General features: G+C 34.9%; 1 protein-coding gene across 11 annotated transcripts in view; it reads right to left on the reverse strand.

The window, feature by feature from the left end:
* Positions 1-5,785: 5,785 nt before the first annotated feature.
* Positions 5,786-25,923, reverse strand: part of LOC128238238 (protein phosphatase 1 regulatory subunit 12A-like) — a 72,689-nt gene continuing 52,551 nt past the window's right edge. For 10 of the 11 annotated variants that reach the window (XM_052953918.1, XM_052953925.1, XM_052953927.1 and 7 more), the window contains 4 exons: positions 18,148-18,273; positions 17,175-17,321; positions 16,751-16,801; positions 5,786-13,593 (listed from right to left, as the gene is read on the reverse strand). In XM_052953918.1, the coding sequence (XP_052809878.1) occupies positions 13,507-13,593; positions 16,751-16,801; positions 17,175-17,321; positions 18,148-18,273 (411 nt within the window). In that variant the 3' untranslated portion in view covers positions 5,786-13,506. Of the gene's footprint in view, positions 13,594-15,229; positions 15,317-16,750; positions 16,802-17,174; positions 17,322-18,147; positions 18,274-25,923 lie in introns of all 11 variants that reach the window. The other variant, XM_052953917.1, reaches the window with a different exon arrangement.

Consider the following 25,923-nt stretch of genomic DNA (forward strand, 5'->3'; position numbering starts at 1 on the left):
TTTAGAAATTAACGTCATTTACCTGTTTGTTAACATCGGTTTGAACCGTGGTGACCCATGTGCGAACCCCGTTGAAGTCACGTGACTCGTAACCCTGATATAGAAAGAGACAGAGTTCATTACTAGTTAAGTTGTTGAAGGACTAAACGCTAAAGTCAGTGTAAAATTGTGTAGTCACAGGAAAGAGCCAATTGTATCCGAACACTAATGCGTGGGCAGAGCGGTATTTGCTAGGACCACATATTAACTATTCTTACCATCGGTTTATTTTCAAAATGAAATTACACAACGATGGCCACACTTCCAAATGTCGAAGCTACAAAATCCCATGTTTTCAGTTGCAACGTTTTTAGTATTTAATGGTGGTAATTTGATCGCACATGTTTTTTACAAAATGCCGAACAATTTTTGTAGTTAGAATGTCTAAAGGTTCGGCATTTTAGCTTCTCTGTGAGATGTCCAATCATTGCTCGATATTTTGATCACATGATGCAACACCATTTTCTCATTGGACCATTTACTCGGCATTTTGCAGTTTGATGCATTTATAGGCTTTATGATTTTAGTAATGTAAAAATTCCGAAACAGAAAAATGCAACTTCGGCATTTTGAAGTGAGGCCTTCGATAACCAACATGGGCGCCAACCATCGCAAATTACGCACGTCCTCTTTTTAGGCCACTAAATTTAGTCATAAGTGGTTGTATGTTAAGCAAATTTATAGAGCAGACACTGTTAAACTATTTTTGCCAATTCAATGGTCATAACTCTGGTGTGAAAGCGTCAACATGGCTGGTTATCGAAACCTGACCAGTATACTCTGCCCATACCCATTCTGACCAAATTTGGCGATGAGTGGACAAAGGCATCTAAGTTATTTAACTGATTAGACCGAATTTAGTTAATTTATAAATAAACGTTCGATAACTCTTGAGTGACTAGAGCGATATGGCTGGTAAACAGACTTGTGCAATATATTATTCCCATACACATTTTGACCAAACTTGGTTAAGGTTGGACAAAGGCTTTTTAGGTTATTTATCAAACAAGACCGATTTTAGGTAATTTATACAAATAAAGGGCGATAGCTCTCCAGTGTCACAAGAAATATGGCTGTTTTCCGAGATATTATGCCCATACACATTCTGATCAAATTTGATGATGATTGGACAAAGGCTTATAAAGTTGTAAATCGGACGGGCGTCATATCTTGACCAAACTTTGTATTTGGAAGAGATTAAGGATACCTTTCATGTTGTGGTATCTTTCGGTATTGGTACCCCGCTAGTAGATAAGTCCAAGAAAGATAACCGGAAACCATGACCTGGGAAGAAGGGAGACGAATCCGAGGCATGAGGCCAGGAGCATGCTTGCTGTAGTTGAAGGTAAAAAACCACTTTCTTAGACAAATATACGGGTTATGCAGATACCTTAAGGAGAGGTAATTGTCCGAAATAACCTATGCTAATTGGTAAATTAAAGTAAGCTGAAAAACACACCACAATGTGGCAGCGGTGTTTGAAAAGAACCCGTTGCGATTTTCGTCCGCTCGGAAAGAGGTGTGACTCAGCTGTTCTGGCTGGGTTCACATTTCTTATTTGGTTTGCTTTTGAAGATGCAATTCAATAGAGCTCTTTTTCAGTAAAGCCTACGAGTATTGCTTTATTAAATTGCTTTACCAATATGATTGCAATTTGTCAAATTTTGCCATTTTTCTGAGTTTTAATAGCTGGAAAAAGTAAATTTGTTTTCAAATTGACCAACATTTTGTTTCATCTGATTTCTAACCTTTGATAGTTGCTGGTACTTTCGCTATTTAACAAAATGAGTGAAAATAACAATTAAAAATTGTGGTTAAACAAATTGGCCTGATTTTAACGTCTCCGACAGATTTTACACTGAAATCTGTCCATAGTTGCAGCGACCATGGTGTCACTGCTACTGTGACTCGGGTCGGTAATAATCGGCAACAAACATTCTGAGTACTCTTCCATAATCCCTAATTTGGGAATTGGGGTGCAAAGAATGTTTGTGCGCTCATTTCTAGTGACTTTCAAACAAAGGACCTGATTATTACGTTTTGAAAGCCAATTCGTACTCCAATTGTGAGGGACACTTTGGTAACAGTGAGCTGACAGAAACTGAGTTATGACCCTTGGAAAACTTTTAGGCACCTGCCTGAATAGTTTATGAATGCCGGCAATACATCTGGTAAAAAGGTATCAACAAGTTCACTCTACTTTGTATTGTACTAGTACAGAGAGGAGTGTACATGTATTTACCGTGGGTCCGGCTGCAGGTAGAGCAGCGGGTGCCGACCAGGTAACCATGCCCATCCTGATGGGAGGGGTTGGACTCTGGTATGTTGTATTTAATGTTATAAATGCCTCATAGACCCTAGTGACATATTTTGAGTGGTAACCAAAGTTGGGTACTACCTGAATTGGTTTGAGCTCAGTCGGGGGACCTCTCCCAATGCCATTGGCAATGGTAGCTGCAGGCAAAGTTAGATGCTTAGTGAATGACTGCCGATTATTTTAAATAGTCTGAAGGGGTTGACACATTTCCTGAAACCACAGGGGTAACGTGTTAGAGGGCCTGACCAGCCCTTAGTGAATATGGTACAAAAGTACCATGTTGGCCGAGATCATGGATGGAGAAGCACTTTCTCAGTTACTCTTAAATAGAGAGTGCAAGGGTTGCCATGATAGGTTAGCTGAGTTGCCGTGTGGTGGGGTAGGATTTCGCAATGGTTCAGGAGAGCTAGGAGCTCTCTTGCCTAGTGTAGACAAGGTGTGCTGTTAGTGCCAGACATAGCAGTCTGCAACTGATCGATTGGTCAGGACTGTTTGGGAGGTCTTTGGGACCTGGAAACAGCCGTCTACGAGGGCAAATGCTTGATTGCATTGTCTCCGTTACACTTTCATAGATAGTGCAAAGGTCACCATGGTGGGGTAGCAATGCTATCTGGTGGGTGTTAGTATTGCGCATAGGTTCAGGAATGGTGGGGACCTTCCTGGCTAGTGTGGACAACATGGTGCGGTTAAGAGCCCGTTGTAAACAGTCTAACTGACAATGGTCAGGACTGTTCGTAGGTCTTCGGGACCTGGGTGCAGCCGTCCATTGGAATGCATGTAGAAATGTGGTCAGTCGCCCAAATAACAGTGTACACCAGGGTTCTCCAGGTATCACGGTTTTGTTAAGTGATTGGTTAGTTCTAGGCAAGTCACTGTAAAACGGGTAAATGGAGTCCGGGAATCGTAGACATGAACGCATGGTTGGTTGACAAATCAATTATCCACAGCCATTAGGTGGGTTATGCTCAAAAGATGAATTCTGAAGCTTAGTAAAAACCAAACCGGAGTAATGTATTCTGGTAGGGTAATATCAGTTTTGAGGTAGCACTGCCTAAAGCCTTAAAGTAGTTCCAAGTTACATGTACACCTTTGTGTAGTAATGTAAGTTGTCCTACCAGCAGACTGTATTGCTGTATGGCAATGTAGTCACAGCATTGCTGCAATGGAAGATGGCTAACTATCTTCTTTCTATGCTGGAGCCCCAAAAAGTCTCTCACTTTGTGAGACGTTCTGTCTCACACATGGGGAGAGAGAAAGGGTGCTACCCTCGCTGCCGGTAGGCATTGATAGTCACTGTCATTGGACGGGGCATCCTTTGTTTTAACCAATATGGTAGGTGTGTGGGCCCTTTATATGTCAAGACTGAGGCAGTGAAAAGTATGGATGCTGGCTGTCTCTTGCTGGAGACAGACTCTCTATATTTTAGTCGTGGGCTTGTCACAGGGCACGGGGGTCCTATCCCGGCTTCATTAGGGTCACTACGCAAAGCGTTGGTGAGGTCCTGTGACTAGCCTTGAGGGGTGTCCTCCAGATCTACAATCGAAACATTGATTGGCTATTTCTTGAAAAACAGTTGTAAAGTGGGATCCGGAGTGTTGGTCGCAGAATTGTGTCTTGGAAGAGATTTTCTATTATGTGTTGTATGTCACAATACTCATGTATCTCAGTAGATTTTTGCATAATAATTATACCAAAAGTAAGCTCTCAAACTCGGTGAGATGTTCTGTCTCACTCTGGAGTAGGAGTATAATTCCATTTAATTTTATATATCACACGGATAGAAACGTACTGTCTCTTGAAGTATAAATACCAATTGGTGTTTATTCAGTGATTACCTATTTTTAAACTGCTAGGCAACTTATCCTCCAAGGCAATTATGATGTGTGGGGAAGGTAGAGTTCTGGTAGTCTTGCCAGTTCTCTTTCTGGCTGGGCGGATGAGTACTGGTGTTTGTTAGTAACTAATACAGGGGTCTCTCTGTATTTAGATAAATGCTCTTTGAGATTTCGTCTGAAGTCTCAAGGTAGTCTTGCCAGTTCTTCTCATGCCGACAAGTATCTCAGGGGTTCTCTCTGGGACCCAGAGGTCTGAGGCTTCCCACTGCTGCTGATGAGCACTGATGCTCATAAGTAACTGATACAGAGGTCTCTCAGTAGACAGGTTCTCTTTAAGGCATCATCCCAGGCCTCAAAGAAGCCTTGTCGGTTATCTTTCCGGCTTGGCTTATGAGTAGTGGTGCTCATTAGAAACTAATACATAGGTCTCTCTGTAATTAGACTAGTACTCTTTTAGCTATTGTCTGAAGTTTCAAAGAAGTCCTGACCAGTTCTAGGCATGCTGACAAGCATCTCAGGGGTTCTCTTTGGGGTCAAGCTGTCTAAGGCTTCAAAGTAGGTCAAAAGTTTTTAAAGTTTCTGGGTCCAACTAGGGATCACACAAGTCTGCTAGCATCACGTACTCCCAACCTTAATAATAGGATGGGGGAGAGTGTGGTATCTTTCGGTACTGGTACCCAGCTAGTAGATTAGTCCAAGGGATATAACCGGGGACAAGGACATGGGAAGAAGGGAGAAGAATCTGAGGTATGAGCCCAGGAGCATGCTTGCTGAAGTTGAAGGTAAAAAGCCACTTTCTTAGACGAATATACGGGTTATATAGATACCTTAAGGAGAGGTAATTGTCCGAAATAACCTATGCTAATTGGTATATTAAAGTAAGCTGAAAAAACACCACAATGTGATTGCCTTTGGGGACCCTAAGGTCAAGATCATGGTCACTGTTCCAAAAAATAAAAAATAAACGGCTGAAACTAAATAACTTAAGTAAGCGTTGATATACATGTATCATGACTAAACTTGGTATTGAGGAAGTGTTTATGGGGACCTTTCATGGGATTGCGTTTGGAGCTCCTGGGAAAGCAAGGTCAAGGACACTGTTACTAAAAATAGAAAAATGGTTAGAACTAAATAACTTAAGTTACGATTGACATATCTTGACTAAACTTGGTATTTAGGAAGAGTTAATGGAGGATTTGCATGGGATTGCATCTAGGGTCCCTAAGGTCAAGGTCAAGTGTCACTTAAATTAGAAAAAAAAACAGTTGAAAGAATCTCACAATGAAGTCTGAAGTTCTTTTGTCAATCATTGAAATCCTGGTTTCCTTGCATTTGAGTGTTTCTTGTTTTAGTAAAAGTCACCATGACCTTGGCATCTGACCTTACGACCCCAACAAATGGCAGAAGTGTTCATCAACTGACCATGACATATGTTCATACCAACTTTGAAGACTCACAAATCGTTCAAAGGTTATCGATCAGAAACCAAAGTGTGACCCACAATGAAGGACCAAGTAATTGACCCCAATTACAGACATAGTAGTCCCTATGTATGCAATGATACATGGGTAAAATAAAAATAGAAAGTCTCCAGTAATGCAAAACAGGTTTATTATTATCAGTATAGTGGATAACTCATTACTAATTTGCTAATATGATAATAATTATAATAATAATAATAGTATAATACATAAACATGAGAAATATTAACTGTACAAAAACATATTTTGACATCATGATATGAATATTCAAAATTGTCTAATCATATGACCTACTCATTTGCATAACTTAATGTATATTTCAATACCTGGTAACTTATGCATACTACCATGTCAAAAACACTATAACAACTAAAAGACATAGTTACAGTTAACACTGTTTTGAAAATACTACCTATGGTTAACCAACATGCTAAGTTTCAGCCAATTATGTTTAAATGACATTTACAATACAATATTCAGTTAGCACTTAGTAAAATGTAGAATTATTGTTCAAATATATGACACAGTACAATCAATTGAACAATCAATTTGAACAATGCACTTGAATTAAACTAAGCTATAATTTCCTAACTATCTAATGCCAAATTTATGTACACAAATAACAGTAACAAATACTGGCTCCTTAAAGCATAGGCAGATTAAAATGTAACAAAACCCTCAGGCAAACTGAAATATTTGAACCTGTAAGTTAGAGGAAGAAAATGGGTAAAGAAAAGTCTGACTAGATCTTTACACTTAGTGGAATTAAAACCGATTAATGCATAATCTTTTTTATCAAGCATTGCTTATAAGACATTTACTTGAAACCAAAATGATTTGAGAAGACAAAGCTTGCCGAATAGGTCTAATGTGAAGGGAGGGTGATTAAGCTCTACACTTCATGATAACACAAGCATTGAACATGCATAAATACTAAAAGAGTTTGACAACATATCTCTAGCAATAATATTTTAAATCGGAAATAATGTAAATTAGGATAGAAATGTTGGCCTAATTAATTATTGCATTATCTTTAAAAAAAATAACAGAAGCTAGCATTTCATTGCCTAATATGTTTGATGATTATTTGAAATCCTTTTCAAAGGTACTAAAATTACTAAAAGGCCTTAACTGCTGTTATCACAGGTTGACAGCATCAAAGAACTAACTGACATAAAAACTATCTAAACTTAGAACTCCTCTGCCTTCTCCCCTAAGATGTGTATCCCAAACATGTTGGTTTTATCATGTCTTATATTTATCGAAACTTAAACAAGCGAAAAATGTTTACGTAAATAAATCCTATTCACAATGCGAGTAAAAGACTGCCTATCATTTTCAAAGTCACATGATCAAAAGGAATCATGTGACCAGTTTCTGCAAAGCAATTGGTCCAATCTATTGCTTCTGTTGTCCTTGCAGACATTCAGAAAGGACCAAAACTTCCTTTGCAATTGACTACACATTTTACCAACCAAACCCATCTACAATCGATGCTCATGACTGCCATTGTAGAGGAGATTAAGGTAAAAAGCATAGCATCTTCTTGTATGATGTAATGTTATAATGATGTACCATCATTTTTAGGCAAAGATACATAGTACCTTTAACCAAGCTTTTACTTGGATGTGCAAAATGAAATCATTATAAAAACAATTCATACTAGCATATTAACTTAGTGAATAATGGTTATCTTTATTAAGAATAGTTATTCAATGAACTTTGGATTAATGATGTTTTCTTAAAACAAACTTGGTTTAGAATGACATTTTGGTTTAAACAATATTGATTTCAATATAAATGAATGAATTCAAAATGACATTTTGAGGTGAACAATATGTATTGTCTATCCAATATTGAATTTAAGGTAAAATTTAAGTTTGTATTTAGAAGACCATACAGAACCCTAGTCCAACATGTCACCAGGGAGACTCACTGCGCTGTCAAGTAAACACTGTACCAAACCATCACTTTAACTTTAGAATACACCTACATTCTTAGCCAATGAAATTGCAGATAGGCAATCATTAAGTACTAGGCTTAAATCATTTAGAATTTCAACTTTCGTGGGTGCCTTCTGCCTCTCATCCGATACACATTCTCCACCACAGACTTTGGTTGACAATCAGCCATAAGGTAGTTTTCTAAGATATCTACATGACCAGAAGTAATAGTTTAATGATTATGAAGGACTTGTTCGCTGCACTCACTCAGCCCATTCTTAATCACTAGAATATTACTTCATGTCATCTACCACAATGTAATATTATTAGTAGTTTCATTTAGTAATAAAGTACCACACAATTTCAATTATCATTCATACCATTAAAATCAATTAAAATTGACCTTATTCAACAATTTAGCAAAAGCTGAACTTAAAATTTGATTTGGGCATTATGTTAAATGGTTGGATTGACATTTGATTTCAAAAGATGTTTTCATATACAAATTAATGTGAAGTACCAAAATGGATTGAAATGTGTCTAGTTTTCAATGGTACCCTAATAATAGATAAAAATAAATAAATATATGAATACTATTTTAAATGGAGACAATATATTAATAGTATGGTACAAGGCAAAGATCCAACATGTCATCTTTGATATTCTACTTTGACAGTATAGTGATTGATGTATGGTCCTCAGAATTATCAGCATTAATAGCCTGGGTAAATATGCCTCTATTTTTGCACATCCAAGAAACACACAATTTTTGCTGAAGAACATACATTCCATACAAACTTCAGCAAAAACTTAAATACATATGTCTAATAGTTGTCCCTCCCACAAATGTTAATAAATGGAAGTTACAGCAATACAACTTCTACGCATTATTTTTGGATAAAGTCTTGCTTTATAGAGGAATTGAATTATTTAAAAGTGAAATGGATTTTTGTCAGTCTTAAAAGATGAATATTTAAGCCAAAGTGGTTTCTTAATTAAATTGTACAATCAGATTTTTTTCCCGAAGCACAATTTTGTAAGTATTCAACCAAACAAAGTCAAACAAAAGCCAAATTTCCAATCAAGCCAATTTTTTATATAAGCCCTATTCCAAAACACATGCTGTTGTATGCAAAGTCAGTAATGCCAACTCTTGACTTAGTGTCTAAGCTGCCAAGCATTTAGTGGGCTGGAAGCAAAACGGTTCTATCTTCATTTAATGTCACTTAGAACCTTTTTCGCTTTCATCCCCTATTTTCAGGGTCAACAAGACTCCTCAATTTATACAAGGACTTTATATAATATTTAAGACTAAAATATCAAGATTGAACCAGAATAATAAGCTGTGGCCATACCAGTTATTATCATGTGGGTAAATTATCAGAAATAGTGTAGTATAATAAGAAACAACTAAATATACCCCTAATCTAGTGTGATATATATATATTAACAAAACAAGCAAATTTATAAATAGAAAAACAACATAATATTGAAACAAAATCCTCATCAAATTTTGACTGCATGGCCTTAAGCCAAAAATGACAAGATTCACAGAGAAAACAACGATAAGGTTAACAAACAAAAGCACACAGGGTAAAAACGCATCAACTCCACAAGGTTTTCTTTATATGTCCCCAACAATTGTCAGGGGGCTTATCAGCATATTCTTATTTCATACGGGAAATGGCCATTTCGGCAATCACATTCTTTCCCGTACCAAGATGTTAACTCTGTTTCTATTTTAGTCCATATAATCCATACACTCTGGCAAGAGAAATGCCACCATCTAGAACACCTGAATACCAGTTACAGGTCCAACATGTCAACTGTACCGGCTGACCTTCTGACCTTGAAATGATCAAAGGTCACAGTTACCATAGCAACTGTAACCAAGGCTCCAGAAAAGGTCAAAAGTCACCATAAGGTAAACAGGTTTAAAGATGGTTACATCAACATGCATACTGGGAACAAAGAGTTAACAATTTTCTTGAAAAAGCTAGAATATTTGAAGGTTTATTCAAGCACAAAGTCCAACATGTCACTTTGCGAAAAACTGTGATAGTAATGCTTTTGAAAAAACCTCCTTTTTTAGATGGTAAAGTTTCTAGTCAGAAAACACCAAATGCCTTTTTTGAATAAACCCCAGCAATTAAAGCTTTAAATGCCAAGAAAATTTGAAAAATCTTCTTCTCAGAAATGCATGCAACATTCATATATTTTTCTGTCAGGCTAACAACAGGTGCACAGTCTGAAAAACAACATAAAAATTAACAATATTATGCACATTAACAATTATCACATTGACATGAATAAGTTAACAATTAATTGCCAGTAAAATCATTATGCGGAACTGGACAATACAACACCAAAGGCTTGAATTTTTATAGATATTCTCTTCACAATCTAGTTTTTAGCCAATGATTTCACATCATTAGTTTTGAATTTAAAGGCAAAAACAAATACCATCAATGGCAAAGCATTCAAATAGCAATATAGAAACAGACGAATAGCATTTCACCTTCCGTTTTATCAATAATATTTGGACACCTTGAGCATAATGTGCTGTGCTCAGGTGAGCAAAAATTAATTAAAATTTTAAGTGATTTTTATTTAAATAAAAATAATTAAATTACTCAGAACAATTTAACCCACTGTTCACTGAGATCAAGGCAGTTTCTGAGTTATCTTACCATCATGCAGACTCCTGTTCGCCCAGTTACTTCAACCTTATGCACATATTTGTATTCTGGTATTATTTTTATCATTGAACTGATCCTATTCAAAGCAAAGAATTGTGAACCAAAGCAACATTTATTTTTTCTTGCTTTAAACAAGGTCTATTTCTTACCATCAATAGGAAGAAGGGTAAATATAGATTCACATTAAAGCTAGTCTTGCTTCTTTAATTAAGCCTTTTAAAGCACAAATGATTGATACACCTCAGATAATATACTCAGTGCTTAAATTGAAAGAGAAAAAAAAACATGACAAAAATGAAACAAATTATCAAAACATTGACTCCATACGGAATGCCTTGTTCTTTTCTTTATTTTAAATCAAAATAGCAAGAAATTGAAAACTTCTTTCATTGTTTTAGGAGTAGAATTTGGCCAAATTTGACTTCAGTTGTTTGTACTATCGGTAAAATAGGAACCTATTTTGTATCTTTTAAAATGATCTTGGATTGCTTAAACAGGTCAAAGTAAGTAACAGCCAGTTTTAACAGCAGGCATGCGTTTTGCATAACAAGGCTTAAATATGCAGTCATTTGGCTCCGAGGAAATATGTACAATATCTTACATTATATACATACTTATAAATACAATATTTACAAAAAAAACATTTCATTCTTTTTTTTTTTATCAAAAAATCAATAATCTCATGTCAGCTACAAGTAACTACTAGCTACTAAAAATGCCCTAAAGCTAAAGATCTATATATATGTCCATCCTAGTTTTATGACTAAGATCAGATTTAAGCTTAGAAAATCTGTGACACTACTTAAACCAACTACAATCATTTAATTATCAGTTTTTATTACACATGTAGAATCCTAACCAAAATGTCAGACAACCATATTGAAAAAGTCATAATTAAAAAAAACATTTATATTGAATTAGTCACCTTTCTTTCCACTGTTTCCCTACCTTATAATGCTCACTTATTATCTATGGTGTAGTATTTTTTTGCTATTGCAATTTGTAATCGCGAAAGAAGAAGTAGACATATCCAGACATTTATTTAAGCATATATCTTTTTCTACAAGTACGGGGTATGGAAAGATTTGGAACTGTCAACGTAGGACACAAATCTGACATAGTTTAACATAAATTAAGATAATAGCACCAGAATTCATATACAAATGTACATAGACATGTTTAACGTACCAATAATTTAGTACAGATGGCAAATAACTCAATGTGCAAAAATATAATTGGCTGAAATTTAACAAGTTATGATCAATATAACAATTGATTTCATTAATAATAACTTAATTATACAGTAATACAAAAATATGCATCAAGTATGCAAATGAGAAGGTCATGTGATTTTCTAGCCACACCTCGATCTCTATTAACCAATCAAATTTCAACAACAAGAGGACACAATTCAGGTGAATGTACAAAATACAAATATCGCTACTTGCTAAGTTACCTTTATATAAAGTATTTCCTTTTTTTTTAAGGCCAAAGAGAAATTATTTTTCGATTCTCATCTATAAAATTACTCTGCATACAAACCAATGTTTTTCAATCAACGAAATTTCAGCCTAACCAAAATGTGATTTAAAATGGGGGAAAAATTTGAACATACCAAATCCTCTTTTATTTATTTTGTTTTTAAATTAACATGCCCAATTTTTCAAAAAATAATCTGGATGAGATTCTAAAAATCATTTTTGTCTGGCCTAACTAGAAAAGACAGGGTTAATAATAATTGTTTATAGCTTATTTATGTTTACAACAAAGTACACACATTGAATTCATTAAGACATGCATTTTTTTCTAAGAGAACACCACCAAACAATTAAACTACATACCCTATAATGAAATTTAAGGGCTTATCGCAACATGGATGTAACTCCTACTGCTTTTATAAGGCGTTACATCTTTCAAGCGCTCAGCATTACTACTTTCATAACTTTATTATTAACAATTATTTCTAGCAACACAAAACAAACAATCAAAATGTATTAAAAACATCCTTCTTTTCAAATTTTTGTTTTCAATAATACTGTAAGTTTACTGATGGTTCTTTTTTGTGTAATGACTCAAAGATATTTATGCAGTCAAGTAATTTTTATCTTTTATAAGCATTTAAAGAAAATAAGGGGAAGAATTGAAAAATCAGAATTTGAGAATATTAAAAAAAATCAACAAGGATAACAATATTCATATATTAAATTTATATCTTGAGTAGTATAAAGAGTTTCAGCATGATTTGTTTTTCATAATAAGAAAGTTATGATTTCACAAATCAACAAGAACTTTTTTTCTTTTTTTATAAAAAAAGCTGTATTTTTTACTATAAAATTGAGAACAATAAGTTTCCTCCAAAGAGTAAGTTGTTTCAATGTAAAATAATGTGACTAAAATACCACAATGCATAAGAGAATGCTTTGAAAATGAAAAACAATATTGCAAATTTTGTGATAAGAAGTCAATGTTTTCTTGCCATAATTGTGAAACTAAGTACAGAAAATATGACCATGCAAACTACATAGCAATAATAGGCATTAACATTGAATTAGTCATAGTCAACATTTATTGAATGCCAACAAAATGCATTAATTTCAAATATTGGCAATTTTGTTTAAACAATCTTATGTTGATGCCAGAATACAATTACCAAACTAATTTCAAACTAATCAATAATTTAACAGACCATGACCTTTGCTGTCATGGAAATGACCTTAGGTGTGTCCTTGACCTCTTGTTTCTATGACAACAACAGATGACTGGAATCCTCTTCTTAGCAACCAATACACCACTCCACTACCAATCCTGATACTGAGAAAAATTATCACATAGTAAACCTAGTCAAATTGCACTTGAAACATGACCAATTGCCATAGCAACAGTTCACATAATTACCAAAAATCTCACTGAATGAACAAGTGACTTCTTCTGAAGAGCTGTTACAATAGCAACAAAAGCAATCCATGTATTATCTATTTTCAATCAGTTTGTTTTCATTACTTTAGTAGGCACTTTTCCCAATCTGTTTGCTTTTTTGCTACAACTTGGCACTTGTTTGATAAGAAGAAGGCACTAGGAAAGTTTGATACAGGTCTTACAAATTTGATCATTTGTTCAGCCCTCAAATGCAAGATCTTTGGCAGTTTTCATTCAAACTTGGAATAAAGTCTTGTACTAGGTTAGGAACGTTCACTATTTTGATAATTTACTTATAACTCGTATAAGAGCACCATTCTCTTCTCGCAATCGTCTATTGTCCTCCTTCAATTGATCCATTTTCTGAAAAAAGTTAGGCATAAATATTATACAAAAACATACAAAGGCCAGCCCTAAAAATATCTATTTGCAACGACCTGCACCAGACTTTTTTCAGTTGGAAAGTACTATACTTTTAATACCAAGCAATGACTTAACTCAAGAAGAGTGCCTTAAAACCAACGTCAACATTCCTCTGATGTTTTTCAGTGAAAAAGGGGGCATAACTCAATAATTATTTGAGCCGGAGTCATGGACATTTTTCATGTGTGTATTGACTCTGTCAACATGTGTACCAAGTTTCATTAGAATATCTTGGATCATTTTTGAGGTTACGATGTTTTTTCTAGAATGTAGATGTCAACAACAACACCAAGGCTATGACAATCATTCAGACTTTTTTTCCTCGAAAAACAGAACAGCTAACAATAGAAGAAAATGCTATAATAAGATTTTTGGCCTACCGCTGGGGAAGTAAAAAATAAATTTGATGCAATTTTGGTGAGTCAGGCAGGACACTGCAAACAAACAATTTTTAAGGACTTGAATGTGTGAATGTTTCATTTATAAAAGTATTACCGTCATGTGGTGATTAGCAATGTTTTTCTGCTTCAAAAACTTTAAAAAAAATAGTTCATTTTATACTTTTGAGCCCTACTGTTTAAATTTACCATTCATCATAAAAATAATAAATGCAACAGTCTATAAAGTGATCAAATTAATTTTCATGTTCCTTCATAGTTTTTGTTTCAATTACTAATTAGCTGGGTATTAGATATTAACAATTAGTCAGTTACTAAATCTGACATTTTGACTGTAACTATGGAAACATGTTGCCATAACAACAACATCTTGACATTGCGGCCGGCTACTCACGAGTGACTGCCAAGCTTACTAGGAAACTGTGTTATTTCTATGCAATGTTTCAGTATTTTATATATTTACATAACATTAGAGAAAGCAGCTTTACAACAGTAACAATAGGAAGTTGACAAAATCCCCTCCCCCTACCAATTATTGCAAAGGCGGACAACCCCCTCCCATTGCCATTTTTGATGGATATTTGCCATGATATCAATTGTACAAGTTGTATTTGATTTTATTACAAATTACAACATTTCTGTTCACAAAAATAGTTCAAATAAATGGGGAAATTTTGTCTGTCTGTGCAAGAAATGGTCGTGAAGTGGGATTTCGTATGGGGAATTTCGTCCTACATTTCTTTACAACAGGGAAGTTTTCAACACAAAATCATGCAAATGTTTTGCAGTCATTTTTAAGATTACAATGAACAATCTTACGAATTTTCTATGAATACAAGTGAGCATGCAAATGACAACAAAGATCATGCACTTAATAAGGTTTCAATGGGGTAGAACATCTCCAGGATGGCAATTGAAAACAATAGCCGAATGTTTCAGCAGAAAATAAAGATGACAACTTGTTTCTTTCTAGATTCAAAATGATATAGTATGAGTAAAATATGATGCATAAACAATGTCTTGAAACTCTCAAAATGAGACATTCATAAGTTGCATTGAAGAAGCACATTCAAGTTAATAATGTTGTTTTATCAGTAGCGGTTCAAGTTCAGAATATTCAATCAGAAGGGAAACATCACAAGGTCTTGGTCAAACAATTTCATCATTCCATCCAGTACCTATCTCGAAAGCTTGGCAACCACTCGTGTTAAAGCCCGGTTTTCCTCCCGTAATTTTGCATTATCTGCCCTAAGTCTTTCCATGTGCTGCAAGATCATTGCAATTTTAATATTACCAAATGCTGCAAGATTATTATAATTCTAATGTTTCAATGTGCTGCTAAGTTATTGCAATTTTAATGTCTCCAAATGCTGCATGACCATAGCAACTTTAATACTACCAAATGCTACAATTATTGCGGTTTTATAAATTCAATATGCTGCAAAATTATTGCAATCTAAATGTGCAGCAAAATTGTTGCAATTTCAATGATGCAGTATGCTGCAAGATTATTGCAAATTCAATATTACCAAATGCTGCAAGATTATAGCAATTTTAATGTTCTTACTGCTGCAAAATCATTGCAACTTTAATGTTTCCAAATGCTGCAAGATTATTGCAATTTTAATGTTCTTACTCCTGCAAAATCATTGTAACTTTAAATGTTTCCAAATGCTGCAAGATTATTGCAATTTTAATGTTTTAATGTGCTGCAAGATTTTTGCAATTTTAATGTTTCCATGTGCTGCAAGATAATTGCAATTTTGATGTTTTCAAATGCTGCAAAATTATTGCAATTTTAATGTTTAAATGTGCAGCTGTTTATTGCAATTTTAATGTTGTCGTGTGTTACAGGATTATTGCAATTCTAATGTTGCCATGTGCTTCAAGACAATTGCAATTATAGTGTTTCCATGTAGTAAAAAAATATTGCAATTTTAATGTTTCTGTGTGCAGCAGATTATTGCAATTTTAATGTTTACAAATGCTGCAAGATTATCGCAATCCTAATGTTTCCAAATGCTGCAAGATTATTGCAATCTTAATGTTTCAATGTGCTGCAAGATTATTGCAATTGAGGTGTTTCCTAATGCTGTCAGATTATCGCAATTGAGAGGTTTCCAAATGCTGTCTGATTATTGCAATTGAGAGGTTTCCAAATGCTGTCTGATTATTGCAATTGAGATGTTTCCAAATGCTGTCTGATTATTGCTATAGAGATGTTTCCATTTGCTGTGAGGTTATTACAATTTAATATCACCATATTTTCTCCAAAGATAAATATATCCTTGTAAAAGTATAACCTCACCATTGTAATCAATAGTTAAAAACGAAATTTCTATTAGGTAAACCGTTCACTGACATTAAATTGGCTTTCTAATGAGTTCATTTAAATACTTTTATTTCAAGTAAGCATTTACCAATTTACCAATTCATGTATTTAATCCTAATCTCATCGTCAAATACCTCTCATACACAATTACCCTAGGCTTCTTTGAGATCGAATGTAGAGTAAAGGGAATGAAGAACTGGGACTGTCCAATCATAGTTCAATTATTTTCTTACGGTAAGAAGTCAAAATTTTAAACTTAAACAAAGGCCTACCTAAAGAAAGAACATTCAACTCTGATTTTTCTTCAATTAACATTACTATACAACATAAAGACTGGGGTTGTTAGTACGAATTACAAGAATGGTACCTTAATTTCTTCTTCTAATTCAGATAACTTGCGTTCCAACGCTCTCCGCTCCTGGAATAAAAGAATTCTAAACTATCAGCAATGAATTAAAAACTACTCTATCTCTGTTTTATCCATTCAATCATTTTGTATTACTGGCTCAGATAGAAAATATTCAAGTATATTGAACTTCTTTGAACTCTGTGAGATAAATTGGGCTGAACATCAGGCTTGTAATGTAAAGTGATTGTTATTATTAGTGTCACCCCTCACATTTTACTGCACTTTTGCATTATGATCCAAAGTTTCAACATTTGAAACCCCGATTTATTTCTTTAAAAAAACAACAAATAAAGCTTAAACCTGTTTTAAATTTAACCCATAGTAAGACAAGGCTTAAAATTCCTTTGTCTTCTGAAAGTAAAATTCCACATGCAATATTTACCCTTTTGTCGTTTGTGTCTGAGACCCTGTTTGCCTCGTGTTTGTTCATCTGTTTTTCCAGCTCAACCTTAGCTTCACGGAGCTCTTTCTTGCACTGTTCTAGCTCACGTTTTAATCTTTCCTTTTCTGTTTTCTCATCCTCATATAACTGAAAGAAAAAACTCAAACATATTACCAGTGCTTGTAATAATATTGACCAATTCTGTGACATATCATATGACAGGCTTATGAAATTATTATGTTCTATTTCAGCTGTGACACCTATCCTATGATAGACTTATGAAATATGTTCAATTTCCCCTGTGACCTACCATATGACAGGTTAATGAAATATTTTCAGTCTCTGCTGTGGCCTATCATATGATAGGCTTACAAAATATGTTAGTTTTATTACACTTTATTGTTCTCCTTCTGTATATATCAAAACATACAAGGTATACATACACTTACAAACAAATCATAAAAGTTAATAATACAAAATATAATACATTAAATATCAGAGCTGTGACTTATCATCTCATAGGCTCATGAAATATGTTAACTCTGCAGTCCTTTTTAAACAAATATGTTGCAAAATGATAAAGGAAGTGTTAAAGAGGTTGCAATAAACTACTTGTTTGTGTATGTGTGAACTACTTTTTGTGCACTAAGCCATCAAGATATGTGTACACCTTACACATTAAAAATAACATGTATGATAACATAAGGTAAGTGATTTATATGATTATGAGTGAGCCTCCAAGTTTTCAGTGACATTTCACAAACAACTATAGCTCAAACAAATTAAGCCCAATTTCAACTGTTACATCTAAGAGTATCTTCACGTACAATTACACAAACATTTCGTGTCTCGCAGCCTCAATAATGAATTATATTTAAGCCGACCAACATATGGGCAGCCACATACTTTGCTGGCAATTGTGATGAATCCATTTTCATAGTCTAGCCTAGAAAGTTTAACCTTAAGGTTGTACCTTTTTGTAGTCCTTTTCCAGCGAGGGTGTTGACCTTGTGTGGGAGTACTCGCTGTAGGAGCTAGGACGGGTTGTGAGATTGCTGGGGACGTCAGATGTTGAACTGTAACGAGGGTAGCGGGAACTCTGAAAAAAAACAAGAAAGTTTTGTTTTAGATTATCTTTTTCGCCTGCCTCAATCTGAAATTTCTTGCCACATTGTTTTGTGTTGTTGTTTATTACGAAAATGGGCCTAGATGTTAACAGCTAAAATCTGTGAAATCGACAGGTGCTCAAAGCAGTCTTTATCATTAGGAAGCTGAAAAAGGTCTTCATCATCGATATCTTATCATAATAAAGGATGAGAGCAGTCAAGTAGAATAGGTGCCCGCCTCAGGTTGTGGGTTTGATCCCGATCAGGGTCAGACTGGTCTAGTGGTAAAGGCATATGCCTTACACCCAAGGGTTTGATCCCCACCAAGAGAACTTTCACATGGCCTCTCAAAAAGGACTCAGTACGAGTTTCTGCCTAAGAAACGGACTTGAGATTGATCGTATCAGCTTTCATCACAATCAAGCTTAAATAATTCAATATAAACCAAAGTTATATCTTTTGCCAATTCATTATGATGTACCAAAATCACCAATACTGGAGAGAAAATGAAGGTCAGAGAAAGTGAGAAAAAGTACAGAAGCAAAAAAACCCACTTCCTACCAAATCTTCAATCTTTTTCTGACAAAAAAAAAGAAAAGAAAATCATAAAAAGAAAGTACCTGTACCTTGTATGGGTGTTTAAGATATCCAGACATTATATCCAACCAAAGCACAGAACAACCAAAAAACTAAAACATGAATGAAAACATCAACATTCGGTAAAATATCCTGGTGATCTTTCAACAAAATCTGCTGGAAAATAATGAACTTATGTTTCAAAACATGATGATAACATAGGCATCTATCTATCCAAATAATCAAAACTGCAACATTTTATCATAAAATATAGCCAGATTCTATCCAAGAATGTAATAAGAAAATTCGCAGGTTTTAAACCCAAGATTTTCAACCATGGTTTTGCTGTCAGCACAAGACTATTATCACAACATGTCAGGAGAAATTAACAAATAGCTACAAAATTCAGAAAACATTGCAGACATAATCCAGTTTCATAGGAGTTATATAAGTGATTCATACAAACTGTGAAAACAATGAAAATCTGACTGTTCTTTTGAATAATAGATTCTACAAACAAGAGGCCCATGAGGGCCTATGCTCTACTGGCATGGCTCTTGTGGTCATTTTCAATCCAGACCATGTATGTATGGGTAATAGGCAACAAACATATAGTTCACGTTTTGTGTTTGGGTTAGCTTAAAACGTTGCACGTTCAACATCTGAGCACAAAAAGTGTTGTAAGCAGATTAGTTGCATGAACTATTTTAATATGTGTCAAGTAAAGGTCATCTGAGGGGAAAAAAAATTGCTTTCAAAACTGTACTCATAGTCAAAATTTCATTTCTGTAGCTTTAAAAATAAAAATAAAAAAGTTAGTCAAAAGGTCAAAGTCAAGGACATCCAAGCAAAACATTGATGCTCGTTTGCAAAACTGTACACATGGTCCAAATTTCATTACTGTAGCTTTAAAACTAAAAAAGTAGGTCAACAGGGGTGGGGCCAGCTTTTGCCCAAGGGGCATAATTTCAACTGTTTTGCTAGAGGGTCATCATATGATGCTCCACAACAAATAGGTATGAGCCTTGTGGTTTGAAACAAGAAGATTTTGAAAATATTTCTAAAATATATCTCTAGGAAACTTGTGACCCCCGGGGCAGTGCCAGTTTTGACCCCAGGGGCCTTATGGTAACAACCATGGTAGCAGACCACTTAATTAAGCCTTATTCAAAATAGCATAGCTGTTTCAAACAAAAATATTTTCAAACATTCCCAATTTAAGTATACCAAACCTGTGAACACCGGGGGATGACCAGCAATGACCCAAGGGGCATAATTTGAAAAACATTCACAAGCAATTGTGTTTAGATGGATGCTCGAACACAAAAAAAGATTTTCAAACATCTCCCTATTTAAGTATACCAAACCTGTGAACTCGGGGGGCATGGCCAGTAATGACCCCAGGGGCATAATTTGAACAAACATTCAAAAGCAATTGTGATTAGATGGATGTGCGAACGACAGACACTTTGGCCATTAGAGCTAAAAATGGCCATTGGCCTTTTAACATGAACAAGGGAGAGTAATACACAAAACAAACTGCACAACCAAAAAGCAAGTTGTCTCCCTTTAATCCTAGACTTGACTTTACATGTAAATTTGGCTAAAAATAGACTTCGCTCATGTAGACTTGGCTAAGAAAAGACTTAGTAAAAAAAAATAAAATTGTACTTTCAACGCCCATAATCTAGTCATGCATGGGCGGATCTGGCTGGTTTTCGAAAGGAACTGAGCTCTGATGGATATATAAATACTGTACAAGTTCCATCAAGATACAATCAAAACTGAAGACTGTATCGTTTTCACAAGCAATGGTTTACAGACGCACAGACACACATACTACGTACACATTACCATCGCATAAGCTCTTCTGGCCTTTGGCCAGTAGAGCTAAAAACACATATAAACAATTCTTTTCACATTAACTAGCTTTTTTCAAAAAAAGGACTGTCACCTGTCGCTTAAAAAATATTGAACAAGCCCCGCTGTATAAAATCCTGAATTGAAGAAAGCCACAAAAGCGTTTTACTTATTCAGTGTGTGTGGGTTTATTAAATGACCACTGCTAAGGCAGTCATTGAAATGTAGATATTTTTCTTAGAAACATTTTAGAAAACATTATTTTAATCAAGAAATCAAACTCTATCAGAGACAGATGAAAACTTTTGAAGGCCATTTTATTCAGGTTGAAAATGAAACAGATCAAAGTTCCCTTAACAAAAATAGACTACAGCTTCCCAGAATACAACAATACTTTACTAGGTATTTATGATGGGAATGATTTTTTTTAAACCATTTTATTTTTCAAGGGCTATAACTGTTGTTTGACAGAGTGAAATGCCAGGTAAACATTTACTTCCCAGGCTGACCATCATAAAGATTCATTGCAGTTGCATGTGGCACAATATTTTTCCCTAGAGGGGGCAAATCCTAGCTGCACAACATTTTTCCCTAGAGGGAGTAACTCCTACCTGCACAACATTTTTCCCTAGAGGGGGCAACTCCTAGCTGGGGCAAATCCTAGCTGCACAACATTTTTCCCTAGAGGGGGTAAATCCTAGCTGCACAACATTTTTCCCTAGAGGGGGCAAATCCTAGCTGCACAACATTTTTCCCTAGAGGGGGTAACTCCTAGCTGCACAACATTTTTCCCTAGAGGGGGCAACTCCTAGCTGCACAACATTTTTCCCTAGAGGGGGCAAATCCTAGCTGCACCACATTTTCCCTAGAGATTTTTCCCTAGAGGGTAGGCAACTCCTAGCTGCACAACATTTTTCCCTAGAGGGGGCAACTCCTAGCTGCCCAACATTTTCCCTAGAGGGGAGGCAACTCCTAGCTGCACAACATTTTTCCCTAGAGGGGAGGCAACTCCTATATAGCCCTTCAAGGGACACAATTTAGTTTTACACAAGATTGATGCAAAGACATATATCTTTTAATTTTAATGCATTATGATTTTTAACTCATTTGCCTTTAACGATCAAAACTACAAAAAGCATATGATTTGTGTATGTACAGATGAATAAAATATAACCCCATCATAAATACGGTTTTCAATTTATAGCCGTGTGGCCAGAAAAGTAAATAAAACAACACCAAAATATCGCTAATAATTCTTTTTTATCTGTAAACAAATTGAAGGTTTTTTTTTTATCATTCAGGTCAAATGAGTTGAACATCATTATGGATATAAAAAATTGCATTCATGAAATGTAGCCTATATCCCAACCCTTTCATACAAGTTATTGCTACTCTTGTATTGAATTTATAAGCACATTTTAAGTGCATTCAACTTTTTGCAGCTCTTGAAAATAGCAAAACACTGCTAGAAAATTTGTTGGTTAAATAGCCCATGACTAAACATATACTGAACCAAAAAACCCTGCCTGTGCTTTACTGATAAGCCTCCATAAATCATTCTCAATCACTTGATCAATGCTGGGAACCTTGGGTATATTTGTGGAATAAATTTCTCAACAGATAGTCCTTTGAAGTATAAAATTGGATGCATATGTTCATAACATATTGATAGCTTTTTATGTAGCATTCTAAGAATTGTGGAGTACTTCATCTGTTCAAAGAAATAAATTAGATGATTTTAAGCAGTTGTAATGTAACATTCCAGTTCTTTCCCAAGCCTGTTTGAACAATTCAACATCTTGCTGTGTGGCAGATTAAACAGAAAATCATCTCCAACATTCAAAGAATCACCAAGTAATACACTAATATTGCAAGAGAAAATATCTAAGATTAATAAAGCTAATCAGAATTTTGAGAAATGTTCAATCTTTTAATGAAATTCAGTTAATGGCTAATTCCAGAAATAGGTTACCAACTTAACACAAAGCCTCAATTTGAAAGTTAATTTCTGATCCTAAAAATAGTGCAAATTATTTTAGAAAATTATTGAATATAATTCTTCTTTATTTCCTTATGGTTCTTATAAAAAAAAGTATAATTAAATAAATAATCTGAATTAAATATAACGATTAAAACAAAAACCCTTCAAATATAATCCTCTGCTGCGCTTACTTATCATATATGGGATATTTGCTTGTTTCAGTTTAACATCGTATAAGATTTCACCATTAAAGGGAGCACCAATACCAACATTTCACAATTTAATTGTGAAATGATGGTATTGGTGCTCCGAAAGTCAATATTTTGCTGGTGGCTTAGTCACTTGTGAAATCCATCTGTGAAATCTAATAGATTTCACAGATGGATTTCACAAGTGACAAAGCCACCAGCAAAATATTGACTTTCGGCGTTGATGAGGTGGAATATATTGCAATCTTACACTGAAATAAACCATTTATTATTTGCCTACATAGAATATATAAAGTGGCAGGGTTTTGTAGTTTGTTTTTTTTCTTCAGAAAAGCACACCACATACTGTTTTAAAAGTATGCGAATGTAGCAAGACTTCGGAATTTCTAAGGAATGTGGCCACTGACATTTGATTAAAGACGTCAAGATGGGCTTAAGTTTAATGACAGTGAAAATATCAAACTGATATTTGCACTTTTCAAAACTGTAAATTATTTGAAATATCAAATATTATTTCACTGATAAATCTCTGTAAACCACCGGAAAGCACAGTTTATAATAAAAGTTGATCAAATTTATGATTAAAAAAAAGAATGACCTTTTTTTTTAAACAATGCCCTAGTACACAATGGTGTCAATAGATTTCTATGTTTTTATGTTCACATCAATACTATTATCATCGGAAGCAGGCTCTTAAAAAATGAAGTTCAACTTGGAAAAAAAACAACCTTTTATAACTGACACCATTTTTCCTCTTAAATCCACTTATAAATTGTTCATAGCCTGAATAACAGCAACTAAAACAGAATAACTTATGTAAATTCAAACCACAAAAAGGAAGTTTTATGCTTGATATACAATGCAATATAAATTTGTATATCAGAAATGTGGCACTTGTGATTTGCAACCTTTATGTAAATCTATATTTTATTCCAATCCAGTGCAGCCAAGTCAAACACTAGAGTCTCAGATTATGTCTTTCAAAACAAACATGGTATATTTTCTCAAAATTAATAAAGGTCTTGATTTAAACACACTATATTGACATTTCAATAGGCTTTCAAAACCGTAGTACCCCCAAAGAGAATCCTGAGCACACATTTAAATGCCACAAATGAATTCCAAGCAATTAACTTACACTTCTTCGTTTTTTCTCATCTGACTCAATTTTAGCCGGAGCAACAGGACTTGCCATAGTCCACTGAGCTTTCACAATAAGAACTGGAAGTGGGTGACATGGATGGTTCAAATGGCTTTATCAGGTCGAGGAATCACATGACTTAAAGGGGTTCTCATAGTTTCAACAGATGTAAACAAACAAGTAAGTTTTTAAATATTTCTAAGCCTATAAAACAAAATGCTATTTTCTGCTTCTACACATGTGAAATATTATAGATTTGCTTGTATTTTTATGATCCAATCCTTGCTGAAAATACAGCCTTGCATCGTTCTACCAAATCCCGTCAATTAAAAAATTTGGCCAAGAATGAGTATCCCGACTGACAGACTGACTCAGACACAACGCAGACGGCCCTGGAGTGATCAGTGTCCAACACCACATGCCTGATCACCCAGGATCAACACAGTGCCATAACAGACCTTCCTAGAGCCAACACGGTCCCTTACACGGACCTTCCCAGACTACCCTGAATTAAAAATTCTCCTCGATGGTCCTGAATCTACACAGCAGCCAGAACCATCCAGGACCATCGCAGACTGTCCCAGATCAGCCTGGACCCAATACAGATACAACAAGGATCTGATCCCAGATCAGTCAGATTTCAATCTGGGACGATCCGGTCAGTCTGGTAGATCGTTGGGACTGGGCTTCATGCACAATTCCAACAGCCCACTGTTGATAGTTACAGTGCTGACTTCAACACGATTCAAGGCTATGATAATATCTCGACTTTTTTTCTTTAGAACAGATGAGCTTATAAAAGATTTGATGCATTGGTCTATATTGCCCCGTATCAAGACATGTATACCTCTTAAAGCAGACCCAAACAACCTCACAATATATAATATAATACATATTATGGTCTAAATATGTATATTTAATGCTTTCAAAAAATCAAACTACCTACCCTATATGGCACTGAACTCACAGAGCTGGCCCCGTAGCCGGTACTTCCAAGAGAGTTTAGACTACTTGTTGAACCTGACCTCGAACTATAGGGCGACCCATGGGCGGAGCTGTAACCTGCCCCAGACCCGAGCCCAGAACTGTAGGAACTGGGTGTGTACGAAGACCCAACATAAGGGCTAGGGCTTGAGCTCGGGCTAGAGTTATAGAGACCCGAAGACGGGTAGTTACTTAGGGAGTTGTGGCTCCCGTAAAGTCCTGAGCTTGACGAACCAGTGTACTTTGAAAGTGGACTATAGCGGTTATATCCTCCATTGCCGTAAGACATTTTTAATCTTTAGTTTTGTTAAATTCCCCTAAGGCAATAAGCTTGAAAGATCTCTTAATTAAGTTCCATATCTTTCAATTTCCGAAATAAATTATCACAATATTTTTCATTTTCTTTTCCAACGAAAGCATTCACATTATATTTCATTCACTGACATTTTTTAGTTCCATTTATTTACATCATAAATGTGTTATCAACATTCCACATTAATAAGCACTACAATATAACAATTCTATCGGTATAGATTAAATTAATCCTTTATCTCATCTTGCAAACAAAACAGCTGCATTACAAAAATACCAAACTTGGTTATCTTTCTTAAATGCAGTCACAATATAGCCTAATTTTCCCTGAAATAGCCAACTTCCCCTTAGATTGTTCTATAAATCCAAACAATATGCCTCATTTATAAACATTTCTAAAGTATCTCTTGGCAGGCAATTTCTCTTAGACAAATACACTTCTCTTTTTATAATTTCCCAGCACACCTTTCCTTCTTTTAAGCCAATTCCCTGTCAATTAAACCATACAGAACTTTAAACACAAACATTTTATCAGCCTTCCATAATGCTATCGACTTCTAAATTGCAGTCTGCATTAGCA

The sequence above is a fragment of the Mya arenaria genome, chromosome 6 (assembly GCF_026914265.1).
Source record: "Mya arenaria isolate MELC-2E11 chromosome 6, ASM2691426v1".
NCBI lineage: Eukaryota > Metazoa > Mollusca > Bivalvia > Myida > Myidae > Mya > Mya arenaria.